General features: G+C 36.5%; 2 protein-coding genes across 5 annotated transcripts in view; both read right to left on the bottom strand.

The window, feature by feature from the left end:
- Positions 1-2,468: 2,468 nt before the first annotated feature.
- Positions 2,469-8,159, bottom strand: mRpS22 (mitochondrial ribosomal protein S22). The gene is made up of 7 exons (XM_022849498.2): positions 7,902-8,159; positions 7,224-7,402; positions 6,445-6,606; positions 5,772-5,935; positions 5,084-5,293; positions 4,174-4,279; positions 2,469-2,733 (listed from the first exon to the last, which is right to left on the bottom strand). Exons 1-7 carry the CDS (start codon positions 8,017-8,019, stop codon positions 2,629-2,631), a joined length of 1,044 nt encoding a protein of 347 aa, XP_022705233.1. The 5' UTR covers positions 8,020-8,159; the 3' UTR covers positions 2,469-2,628.
- A 753-nt stretch (positions 8,160-8,912) lies between these two features.
- The window catches only part of LOC111269713 (uncharacterized), a 5,557-nt gene continuing 753 nt past the window's right edge, over positions 8,913-13,716 (bottom strand). The window contains exons 1-5 of one of the 4 annotated variants that reach the window (XM_022849517.2): positions 12,003-12,468; positions 11,135-11,196; positions 10,605-10,777; positions 10,216-10,255; positions 8,913-9,898 (exon numbers count right to left, since the gene is read on the bottom strand). In XM_022849517.2, coding sequence (XP_022705252.1) covers positions 9,052-9,898; positions 10,216-10,255; positions 10,605-10,777; positions 11,135-11,196; positions 12,003-12,029 — 1,149 coding nt within the window. In that variant the 5' untranslated portion in view covers positions 12,030-12,468 and the 3' untranslated portion in view covers positions 8,913-9,051. Of the gene's footprint in view, positions 9,899-10,215; positions 10,256-10,604; positions 10,886-11,134; positions 11,924-12,002; positions 12,469-13,716 lie in introns of those variants that run through there. The other 3 variants (XM_086972199.1, XM_086972198.1, XM_086972197.1) reach the window with 3 other exon arrangements.

Below are 13,716 nucleotides of genomic sequence, written 5' to 3'. Positions count from 1 at the left end.
CAGCTTACCTGTCTGTAGCCTACTCTATTATGCTCCATAGCTCTAACTGTCGTGCCTTTCACCTCAGTCTCTAACGCATTCCATTATTCGCTGCGGTGTATCTTTACTGGTTCACTATTTTCTAGCGAAAACGAATGTCGATACAACAAAAGAAAAAGCTGTTCAGTGGCCGACCTTGCGGTTCATTTTCTCAGTTTCATAGAATTGCTTTGTCGTATACGAACGTTTGCTTCTAAATACTCTGCTAATCGCATGCTGCAAAAAGCTTTTTGAAGAGGGAGTACGATAAATATATTCATTTTACCAATTGTACTCACGAGTGTTTACAGTGAAACCCCGCTTTTGACTTAATTGCTTTGGCGATTTCTACTGCAGCATCGGTTCAAATACGTTCGATGACGACAAACTTTTGCGCAACTGTTATAATAAGTAAATATCATAAATCACGAATTATCCGCTCAATGAAGCTTTAATTTTAGCTTTTGGTTGATTATCGCACAAACTATTTCCCAGTTTCTTTCTACTAGCTACTATTATTTCTGGTAACCAACCAGTCTTCCTGGTAACAGAAAGCTTCCCAGAAAACTGCCCCAAACCTTCTATTATTTTTACCGTCCTCCGGATTTTTGCGTCACATATGTACCTTATGGCTTGCTGACTTGATTTTAAAAATAAATTTTGCACGCAGTAAATACTGTATGGTCAATAAGCGCAGTATGCACTAAAAAGACGTTACAGTATATGTCTATATATCTAAACTATATACATTTACCGAAGAACTGTGTGGCATAGATCACAATTGTCCTGGTATCTATCGATTTTAATCTGAGTTATGTATGGAAAGAGTGGTTGAACGCAGTTATGGCGAATGCTGCGCAGCACATTTCAAGATAAACGATGCAAGTAAACCCACTTTCTCTCCTCAGATGAAATGTCTATTGATTGAGATGAGTTTCAAAGCTTATTTCCGTAGCGTGCAATGGTTTATCTCAATGTGTTGAAAACGGTAGTACCTAGAAGATATCATATTATAACTAACACGCCTTACCCACACATTTCTCACGCTTTATTCCGATCCTCAAAATAAATACGAAATTTTAAGTGGGAAATCGCTATATATATAATGGAGTGGCATAAGTCTGTTTTCATTTATTAATATTTTGCATAGGACATTTTCATATACATACAAGCCTCCACATCGGATTAGTTCCTAGAAGTGGATATAGTTTTCAAACTATGAGTATTTTGATATTCTGTTAAATAGAAACCATATCTAAGATTAAGAATACGATAATATGAAATGAAAAATGGATTTTAAGAACCGTTCTTAGCAAAACGAAGCGACATTTTTTATGAAAAACTATAAAAAAGACTATAAAACAACGAATACTTTTAGGGTCTTTAGTTTATTTTGCCCTCGTTATCGTTTTCAAAGGCTTTTTCACTCTTTTTCTAAAATTGTTTTTTAGTTGTTTTCTTAAATTGCAAACGATTTGGCTCAAAATCGACTATCATCACCTAGTCAGGCGGTAGCGGGAACACGGATACGAGGTTTTTTCTTAAGTGTAATTTTTTCAGTTCTGTTTTCTTACAATTATTGTTAAGTTTACCGATAAGACTCCGAAAGCATTATTTTTTATAAGTCGTTAATTTATGTTACAAACCTAGATATATAATATTCTAACTATTTAATATCCTTTTAGCCTCACAATACATTTGTATTAAGATATGGAAACCATTAGCAACTGAAGTATCTTATTACAGCAATTATAGCGGTTTGAGATTGCTGACACATATTCTCACGATTTTTTCCGGAACCCTTTTAATTTCGAGATCATGTAAAAATTGACTTAAGTAATCATACAGACATTGTGACATAACATACACAATTTATAAGCTGGTTCTATAAGAGATGAACACACATCTGAAAATGAAATGTTTTCCGTGCTTCGGTAGCAAAATATGTCGCAAACGTGTTTGTTCACTGTAACTGTCATTGGTTGGATTTCACAGAAATTTCAATTCGGACTTAGACTGCTCACAAATCATTTTTGAAAGTTTCCCGTGAACTCGCGAATAACTTTAACGTGTGTAGATTCCCTAAAGTCTCACTCAAAGACATCAGATATAAGATAACTGAAACAGATTCAAATGTTGGACTAATTATAAGCTGAGAGCCTTCGAAATCTGGAAGTCCAAGGAGTCCAAGAAGTGCAAAAAGTCTAAAAAGACCTATCTGAAAAACTCAGTTACCAACATATATGTTCCACTCAAAAAAAGCCAGTAATTTCTGCATCAAAGTTTAATTAACATAACCTAACCTACTCCTGGCCTCAATACGTAGGCTAATTCAAGCAACTGCATCTTCTAAGGTCTCTAGTACAAATGATGGGTGGTTTAAATACATGCTTTCCGATGCGTGGTATGCCTAAAAATAAATCTAGGTGAAACCTTTAAGACAAGGCCTGGCCTCTTTGCTATAGTAATTTATTATATCCCCAATATAAAACATTCAGCAATGTACATCACTGGTATTTATGAGCTTATTCTAAAACCGTTAGACTTCCAAAGTCGATTTCGGTTCATCCATTAATTCTTTCTTTTTCCCGTTTCAGTCCCTTCATTTTCCTATTCTTTTTCGTGTTCTATTTTATCATCTTGATTGGCTTCGCGAATTGATTGAAGGGCTAACTCAAGGGCGGCCTTATTTTGAGAGTCCCATTTGATGTAAGCCTGAAATTTTACAAACACAATAATAAACAAGTCATCATGAGAGATTTATGCATGAAAATACACAAATACGATTGTTATTCGTTACGGACAACTGAAGGCAAAATCTCCGCAGCAATTTTTCTTTTTTCACCTTGAAGTTGGGCCACATTTAAATTAGCATCTTTTGACCTTTTTACGTTTTCTTTTTATCGTTTCCTCCAGGGGTGGTTACAGATATCGTTTTTTTTTTGTCTGAAAGACTTAAAGAAACAGCTAGAAATAGACTAAGATGATCATTCTAGACGATCTTATACATATTGGTATGACCTGGTTCTAGTGCGAATATACCTATAACATATGTAATGGGAAGTTGACTTCGAAGCTAGAAACGGCCGGCTGAATGCGAAAAACGACATCGAACCTTTTACTATTCTTAAAATGCCTACTATTTTTAAGATACGTATAACACTTTTTAATTTTTAACATATGTGTTAGCATTTTGTTTTTTGCCTACTCTCTACCATGCAGTCGGAATTACTTGACTAGGTTTTTTCTGGTGGTTCAACCGTTGCTTTATCAATCAGAGATTTTTCATGATGTTTGTGCTAGATTTTCTTGATTACCGATTTAAAGCACTTATGCCCCATTGAGGTAAATCTAACTCCGTGCAGCAGACCGAGATTGAAATCAAACGGTTGATGAACGTAAAGTTAGAATTTCAAATTGTGTTTCTGAGCTGATCAAGGTGTAGACAGTTCGTGCAAAAGACCTTACTTCTTACTTATATGAAATAAGTAAATTTTATGTCATATTGTGTTCTAATGAAATAGTTTTGTAAATTCTGATAACGTTATAATTTGTTAAAGCGTGCCTGTAAGAATCCTGAAATGGCTTAAGCCATTCTCTTGTACTTCTATATCTCAGTAAGAGCAAAAGGACTATTTCGAATTTCGTGTTGGATGCTAGTTATTATGTGATTAGTTCCTGCGATCAATAAATTTTATATTTCATTAAATTAATTATTATTAATTAATATTTCATGATTATATCTATTTCACCATTCTTCTAGCCAAAGTGTTAATAAACTACTTGAGTAATGTGCAAACAACCTTTTCATTCATGCGAAGCTTCTAGGAATATTCATCCACATGAGCTAACTGACCGCGTTGCACTCTACGAAATCCTCCACAGGGATTGAGTTAACAGTACCAAACCAGTTAGTATCTTACCTATCTTTTCTGCCTTAATTTTCTTAGTACTAATTGTATTGACAAAACAAAAGGGAATGATCTGTCTTTATGTCTTCACACACACTAAAACAACGTTAGTACGCTGATTCTGAATTACTTCTCTATTTACGAAAATTTAAATATGACGAGCCTATTTTGAAGATAGTATGCACAATTTGTTGAAGCAGACTATAGTCGTTAACTGTCTAGCGTACATGTTTCACCGGGTTACCTCAACATAGAGTTCTGGAATATTTCCACTGTTAATCTTGCGCGCGCTTTCAAGTTTCGGGTGTATCACGTGGAGAAGCTCAACAACTTTTGCTGCGCGTTCCAAGCTGTAACAGGTGAAATAATAATTCGCCAAGCCAAAAAGGGTGATTATGTGTCATTTAAATTCGCTGAAATATTAGCACAAATTATATAATTTAGCTCATCGATTATTATGCTATATTTCGTGTCATTTTTCCAAGCTGCTCTTCTATAATAATATGTCCACGAAAGGCCTTCATTTTTATCAGTTAAACAGTGCCTTAAGGTCGGCACAGGAGGGCTCTTGCTAATTTTTGTATGATTTTCTCTAACGGAAGTCACGTGGCTATGCCAACCTGATGTGGCGATTTAGGCATTAATTTACAAAAGCTTGCATCAATGTAACCACTCCTCTCAGTGACGTAATAGCGAAGCACATCATAAGCTGGCATTTTAATACTTATTTGGTTAAAGATACCAACAACAGACCGACTAAGGCCAACGATTATACATAAAATGGATATCATAAATAATATAGAGAAGTGCGGTTATGGCTGGCTTTAGAACGCAGCATGATTATCATTAGTCACAAGTTCAATGTAAAATACAACCATCAACACTCCGAAGTGCATCGAAAAAATACTTGAAAGATTTGATTTTTTGGTCAACAACATTCTTGTTAGGTAGGTGTTGCTGCTAACCTATTGAGGTTTGATTTGGATTTAATATATAATATTTTGGCTGGGGAGTGAAACGATACCAGTCAACTGTAGCTATGGGATTACCAAAAATTCAAACAATCTATGCGAACGAAATCTTATGCTTACGAATTAGTTGCTGCTACTACAGCAACCTAATCTGGAAATCATAGTCTTGATTACCTGCCTTACCTTCCAGACTTGAGGAGGCTAAGGATGAGCGGATCGCATTGATGAGTGACCGCGTAATAGAAGCACATGGGGCCAAAATGTCTCGTTGAACGAAGCTCATCGAACTTTCCTGTTTCCATAAGGTGCGCGTACACACGTTGTGTGACTCCAAGATACTGTTCACTGTTCGGCTCGAACTGCAGACATGCTCGATCCAAGACAAAAACGTACCTATGCACAAAAGACACTGGCGAGTGTACCAAAACTGTCCTAGTTCGGAAACATTAAAGCTTCAACACGCTTAAATGTGGTCCTTAAGCAATTAGTCAGACAAGGTTGGCATACCTAATTAATTGCGCAAGTGTATATGATTATTACGCTAGTAGGACAATTTACGCATAAAGACAAACGTCATTGTTTAGTACAATGTCGGCAGCTTGGCATTTGTAATCCGCAGTAGCTAATATCCTTGTTGCTGCGTATTATTTTTATTATGAAGGATCCTGTTGAACCTCCGTAAGCATTTAATGAATAAACATTTTTATTGAGCACTGATCACGATCGAATTGTATCGTATATGTCTAATCAAGACACATTAAAAATCTGCTAGTGGAACCTTTCCTTCTGCAATATGCCACGACATCTTACGGGATTAATTTCTAAATCAAATACATAACTGAGAATCATGGGCAATAATAAAAATGCGTACTTTCCGTCATCTAGTACGCTGGTTAAGTGCGGCTCCGTAAACATCTTCGGAAGTTCAATTTCGCGACCGGGTGTCGCTAAATACGTTTGCAGCATTCGTTCCCGCTCTTCCCAAGATGCCGTACGAAGGGTTCCATCAGGTTCACGGACCACAATCGGTCGATCCTACAAACACGCGAGTTTACAAGTTTATTAAAATTTTATGATTTTATTATAAATTCACTCTATAATTTGTTATCAACTTTACTATTTATTATTTGAATATTTCATTTTAAATCAATTGCACACAAAACAGCGTTCAGTTTATTTCAAAAGTGCTGTGATTATTTACTTTCGTTCTCAAATACCACAATCTAGTTGCGTTTTCAGCAGGAGTCCAACAAATATTCAGCCAAAGGTGTATTTTAACAGGCTTTACGTGCATGTAAGTTGATAAGAAAGCTTAAATGTTGTTAAAATTGAAATTATTATAAAGTCCTATTGGTGCCTTTATCGTATCGAAACTATTTGATACAATACATCAATTTAAAATCGAAGACAAGTCCCGAGAATCATTGCCAAGGTTTTGCACTTACAAATCACCCTGCACAATATAATGATGAAAATATTAACAGATCTGTATGCTTCTCTGACAACATTATGATGCTTTCATTGTTAGCACAGTTATCACATACATGCTCGTGATAACCGAATGAAACATCGGTAAAGACGAAATTCGTCGTATGGAGTCCCTGCAGTTCAGGATCCCGTCGAAGGATGCGTTGGCAGGGCTTTCGTTTACGAAGCACCGGCGGCATTTGTGTCAATTCATCCACCTTCCGCATAGCCTTTTCCATCTAAAAAAAAAGTGTACCAATGCGCAGCAGATTAATAACGATTATATCAAATTAAATGAGCTAGCCAGATGTATAGATATATGTATATATAAAAGTGAACAACACCAGTACACTAGTCATACAGCGTTATCATCGCTTATCATATCTTTCATGTTATTTGGCTTTTTTTCTCATTTCCGCCTTTTACTCTGTGTTGCATTTGTAAAATTGAACCCTTGTGCGTATATATACCAATAAGCAGATACTTATTTTTTTGCATCGAATTTTATGATCTTCAGATTGCAAACAAAAGAACATTGTATCTATGTTATTGTTAGATGTCGGTTTTATAAACAAAAATCACAATTAAATTTACACATGCTCATAACGTGTTACTTTTAAACCATAAAGATGCTAAAAAATTAATATCCGCTTCGGTATTCTGGTCAAAATCCATTTCAGTATTTTTTTCCACCTGTAATTACGAAGGCAAAGTGCTTGTGAGGTTAAAAGGAATTATTAAATGTATCGCTAGGCTAGACTGAGATTTCAGAGTTTCTTAAAGTTTGATAACATTTAAGATCCTATGAATATTAAATGCTTGCACGTATATCCAGACATTAAAAAGTTGACCATACCTCTTCCTCGAACTGTTTATCGGTGAGAAGTTTATATTGAGGCGGACTATACTCTTTCATGCGAGATGCAAAAATCTGGTTGACATCTTTACACGTTAAATCGGAAAGAAGCTGCTGGACCCGCTTTGACAAAAAGATATTTTCAATATCTATTTTGGAAGAGGAAAGGTAGGCTTCATCTGAAAAACAGAAGCAGCATTTACGCATAACATATATATATATATATGTTTAGGTAAAACATTGAAAGGATGAATAGTTGTGCATAATACTGTAAGAACCGATCTTCAACACTTAGTTTGCGGAATTCGTTGACCAAAAATCGAGCACATTATGCAACACAGTTACCTTTGCAAACTTTTAACCAGCATGGCATCATTCTACAGATGTATAATCTGTATAAGTAATTGCCCTTAATTTAAGTTCAAGTAATTGCAGGTCTATTCGGGCTGGCCTAGCCGATGTAAAAATGTAATGAATTAACGACTAGGTAATAGATATGTTAACTTCCGTGTTAGAGCTTGCAAATATAGTTTCTGTGACACTAAAAAATTCAACTATCATTATGTGTTTTTAAATCTACTAAACAAAGCGGACTGACATTAATTATGCCATATCGACGAAATATAAAAAAAATTTTTACAGAAAAGCCGACGAGTGTTTTTTATTGTTAACACCTGCCTATGTTGGTTGGAGTTGATGGAGGTGCTGGTTGAACTGAGCAAAGAGTCCTTGATGAATTTTGGAAAGAGAGTAACAGCGGTCGCAAGGGACATATCCTCACAAAAAAACCGGACATTGCGCGAACTCATGGGTTTCGCGCACCATAAATGCAATGACGCTTCTTCTTGCGCAAAAACTAAAGACCAAACACTGTAGAGTGGCTCTGATCACATCGCACGGTAGCAACTATACGAATTTAGCGCAGTGCGTTTTCATACGATGTAAACAGAGCGTATGAACGCATTTTAGTTTGGAAGATAACGGCCGCTAAAAAGGAGCCATTCGATGAAACAGAGGTCTCACGAGGGCTCATACTGAGGATTTGCAAAAGACGCATACAACCTACTAGCTTGTTCCTAATTTATTCCAAACTGTAAGTGAAAAACACTCGAAAAATATACATGCAAGCGGTCTACGTGTAATTCGCAGTTACAGATGTAGTTAGTTATTAAAACGTTTAGTCACCTCAAGAATTAATAAAATAATGATCAGTTATGTTATATGTCAAATTAATCACTCACTTTTATTTTTTATTTCGATGGTACTAAAAAATAAGTTAAATTATTATTATTATACAAAGGAAAACTTACATGGCGTTCATGTAGATAGGATTAAAAAAGGGACATAGAGGAATAAAGGGGCATCAATGTATGTAGCTAGGATTACAATTCAATTGGCTTTGCCGCTAAGTTACATACCAAATCAAACCAGAGTTGGTTTACAGAGAAATTAGGTGATTTTGTAATAAATAAAAATACATCAGAGCCCTGTAATAAGTTAGCTATGTCGTATCAGTGTCATACATAATGTATTTATACTCACGACGAGTGTGATCAAATGAGAAATAATCACACTGTATATGGCAAATAATTCCTCTCTGTCGGATCACTAGCAGCCATTTTTCAATGCATTTGTGTTTTTACGTTCCTCCAATTCAAGACACATTTAATATAATTAAAGATACCTTTTTATTTTACAAAATACTTTACTTAGCCTATTCTAGTTCATAGTGCATTTTCTAGATGAGTAAATCCTGCACTTCTCGTTTCCTCACACTGTCAAAGCTCTTGGCTAATATAATTTCTCTTCAGTTAGGCCACTAAAGCTATCAGAACAGACGACTGGATTGAAAATCCGAATCGGGACTACCTGCTCTGAAAGAAAAAAATTCATCCTTTGTAGACTGAGTATTCTGAACTTCGTCAGTATTAGGTGACATCTGGGGCGGCTTTGCCTCCGTTGAATCTCCGGCGCTGAAGCTTGAACCCATGGAAGGCGCCTCGGAAAAAGCTCGTTGTCGGATTGATGCAAGATTATTTTTGCCCTGCTCTGTCACTTTCTCTCTTAACAAGTCATTCCACGGCGTGCCTTTCATGTCTTCAACTCCATCTTGGGAATCAAAATAGTTAGAGGGCTCTGAATCCTCGATCGTACGAGGTGTCATAATCCATAAGTTTGATGACAAAAAAATGTCTTCGAAATGTGTAGAGTTCTGAGGTGCTCGGTCGTCCGATCCCATCGAAAAAGAAAGAGGTACTGTTTTCTGAGGGACGCAGCGGGTCGAGTGTGATGGTATAGTGGTATATAGCTTCGTTATGAATGAGTGCTTTTTTTCGCATAAAACATCTCTAGCTTTGAAGGTGCTAGACTGATAATGAGTAGTCCGTGAAAACTGAGACGAATCATATGGGAATTCACTGTGCTGTGACACTGGAACATCGATATTTCGAATGGTCTCATAAGTAGAGTTTGAAGTCGCTGGATTATGCTGCAAATAAAATCTTCCTACTTGAGCGGTTGCGAGGTGGGTTTTAAGTGGAAGACTCGCCACTGCGCCAGTGCCTACCTGAAGCATCGTTTCGCCTTTTAGATTGTATATCACCGGAAGTGGCCGTAGCAATAAGGCTACTTCTCTACTAGGCAAAGGTGAGCGAAACTCTTTTCGGTAGATAGATCTGTAATTAGGCAAAGTTAGTTCAATTAGAACAGAAATAACAGCCAAATAAAAATGAAGGCAATCAATCCGTATTATTAACTGAAGATTTTCCAATAGCTTGGCATGGTTTCTTTTGCTCATGAACTTGTGCTTGAAAAGCCATTCCTATGCTCTATTATCAAACTACACTACAAAACACTATTACAATGATTGCGGAATATAAAGTGGCGTCAATGAATGTAGCGAATTTGCTACAATGGGTTCGGGTACAACTACCGATCTAATGTAGCCAACATTATTCAAATAGTGCGTTTGTAAAATCCCGTACTCACTTACATTGAGGCCCTCAAGGTCTCTTGTAATTTGTGAATAGGATCTGAAAATTTGAAAAATTAAACGTCAGTAATGCATATAACAGAGGAGACCGGCATAATATGAGTATACATAGTCAGTCTCGAATATAACAGGTAAATTGGAATGTACAAGCAAAAAACATCATTGGCATATCGTGTTTGTCATTGTTGTATTTGTATATTACAGTTGTTATTTTCACCTAAAAGATGGCTTTAAAGACCCTTTCATCATTACAGCTTATATTTTCCTCAGAGTTGAGATGACATTATGAGTTACAACTCTACTATAACTTTAGAGAAATTAACGCTTTTTTGTAACCATGTATTTCTAATTTGTGACATTAGCATAAATAGTGCAGAGTAAGAACATACCAAACTGAGAAAGCTTCATAGAACGAATTCGTTTTGCTTGCTCTACAGCCTCTATCCAGATATCCGCTTTGTGCAATCTTTCGTTAACTTGAAGCCTGTCGGCCCTGTCATGCCGTAGTCTTGAAGGCGCGTCAACAAATTGCAAGTTCTTTGCGAGCGTTTTACGCCTACCGCTGTAGAATAGTGAATTCATAGCTATCAATTGACCTGAAGCTATAGGGATTTTTCGTCACATGATTTGGGGTAGCGTTGCACCACGTACAACTAAATTCCAAAAGTGTCTGAAAAATATTCTTGTTAGAAAATCGTTTGCCTGTTGCTTTGCGTATTGGTCTTGGAAGTGCGATATTACTGTTACAAAGCCCGCTTTTAACGTGATATACACTCTAATACAGCAGAGAGTATTGGCTGGTATTTCGATGGCTTTACTCGTGTGCGGATTAATACTACACGTCACTTTACATACACCTTTTAACATCGACATCAGTTTATTATATATTATTTCATTGTTGAATTATCGCATTACTCACAAGTAAAAAAGTTTTTGTTCGGTTCGAGTATCCTTTAGAACTGAGTCAGAATCCGATTTACACTGCAAAGGAAAAGTTTGTTACACTGACTGAATGTAAAGCTGACATAAACAGCGCAGCCTTGTATGAAGATCTACGGCAAAGGCTGTCGACATCGGTTACAACAAAAGAGCGCTCTACGGAAGTACCATATTCATGCGCAAAGCAATTCCTGACGCTAATACCCATGTGTTCATAAAATCGTCGTCGAGGAAAACAAAAGCATGAGCTTGAAATTACATCGATAAAATAAATAGCGGTTATACGCACTTGGGATCGTCGAACTTGTACTAGACTATATTTTCGATCGATCGATTGTAGAGATACTATAATAAATCAAGAGAACACGTGCGAAGTCGGCATGAATTATATGTGTTCGAAACCTTGATCATTTGTGAAACCTTAACCATTCGAGTGTTCCCATTGTGAATACCAAACAACATGAAACAATTACTTTAATGCTCATTTCTTTTATAGATTCAAAGTGGGCGCGCACCCTGGCGTCTTAGTGTCAACCTGACCTGGTTAGAGGAAATCTGTATGAGTACTGACACGACAAGGCTGATAATCTTTCGAAAACTGTAACTTATGCATATGCAAGATATTCCTGTGAGGCGAATACGTCATATATAATAGTGTATCTAACAAATTGCCAAACCAGAAAATGTATAGAAATTCTATGTACATGCTTGAAGAGGCAATCACAACACAAGTTACGTACGTCTAATATGAATGCATTAGAACAGCGGAATAGGCTATACTAAACAATTATCTAACGTATGAAGTCCAGCCAGCGTAAGCCGTAGGCTAATGTTATGACGATACTTACATTCGACCGGGATCTTCGTGCGCTCATAACTAAAACGAGCCATTCGGAGTCAAAGCGCGCACCATCTATACCTTTGCAGTGTGAGTTGTGCAGAGACAAATTCTAATAGTCACACTGGTTTAGTACGTTCCATTGTTTTCTGTCGGTCGTATGTTACACGAGACGAATTTGAATTAAACAAATTGATTAGACTGCAATATAGAGAAGACGGCAGTCTGCTGTCCCGCACTGTCATTTACGCTGAAAGTTGATACTCTTATTCTCTGTGTGTCAACTGTAACTCTGTGAACAGACTGATCGTGGATACGAGTTGCTTGCCATCTATTAGGTAGCGGATTGTGGAGAAAACATGTGTCGAGCACCAATGCCACTTACCATTTTTCCATCACTGCTTTTGTACGAACTTTATCTGGTACGCTTTGTACAAGTTTTCAAAGAAATAGAATCAATATTTAAGTAGCTAAATTTCACTTATTTAAATCTAATATTTTCTGCAGCACATACTAGTGATCTGTTCTTTTATTTTATTGTTCTATGTTGGGTTAGCTTTAAACTTCTAATTATCTTCACACTGATTATGAAATACAGTACGAAGCAATTTATTGCTTTACTACGTGTTACTAACAACGGATATGTGAATAGGTCTCCGTGAACCGAATACTGATAAAAAAAAATTGTCTTATATTGGGCTAAAGAATAGGCTGCAAATTATTTTCTGACGGAGCCCAGAAATAACAAGGTGTAATCATTAACGTGAAATGTCGTTTTCATACTTAGTAAAGCCCGTGGCGTCCATGAAGCAAGTAACCAGCTTTATTTTTAAATTAAAACACAGAAGCTCTCAGACTTAGTCGTCTACACCGATCGCTAACCGTCACCTTAATTTAATTACACTTACTAATTGATTTCCATCACGCCTCCCCATCAAAATTAGAAAGTCGCCGTCGTCGTGTAGGCGCAGCCTATACGGAGGGTGTTGCGAGACACAAGACTTTGCTTTTTTGGCAATATTGAAAAGCAGGTCCGTCTGGGAAGTAATTTGCCATATTTTAAAGGCGTAGAATACCCGCCCGGAATGATTTGTCCGATGAGAGATTGAAGAAGCTCTAAATTTTGCTTCTGAAGCTATAAAAGCTATGACGCTAACTCGGACTGCAAAACCGGCGACTGTTGCAGCGTGCTTGTAGTAATTAGAATTACGTAACACACTGTCATAACGGCAGCGATTATAGCAATTTCTAATAGATCAGTCGCTTCGGCCTAGTGTAGTACCCTTTGCAGATAGATAGACTCTAAATAGTTGTACTTCCACAAATAAGCCGTTTATTCGGGACTACAAGAAAAATTAAGCGTTTTTTTTAAGCTAAATTGATTCCTATTTACAGAAAAGTAGTGTTTGGAAAAATAAGTATTTCCGGAAATACGCATCATCGATGGCAGATATTTGTTAAAAATGTTCAGCTTAATACTAGTGTTCAGACATACCTGCACATCTGTTACGTGTAAAGCGAGAAGAAATATTTTGAAAACGGTTAGTATATCGTTTACATTTTGAATGGAAGGTATAATCACGATGCATGATGGTTATGTTGAACAAAAATGACCGTCAAAAAGAACGATCTTAGTGCATATAAAAATTTGGATAAATTATTTATGTTTGTTTGGTTAAAATTTTTAAAACAACAATAGATCCGAACTCATCCGAATGATATAT

The sequence above is a fragment of the Varroa jacobsoni genome, unplaced genomic scaffold (genome assembly GCF_002532875.2).
Source record: "Varroa jacobsoni isolate VJ856 unplaced genomic scaffold, vjacob_1.0 scaffold_1407, whole genome shotgun sequence".
In the NCBI taxonomy this organism is placed as follows: Eukaryota; Metazoa; Arthropoda; class Arachnida; order Mesostigmata; family Varroidae; genus Varroa; species Varroa jacobsoni.
The sequence above is the reverse complement of the archived record's forward strand: the minus strand, read 5'-3'. Positions and strand labels throughout refer to the sequence as shown.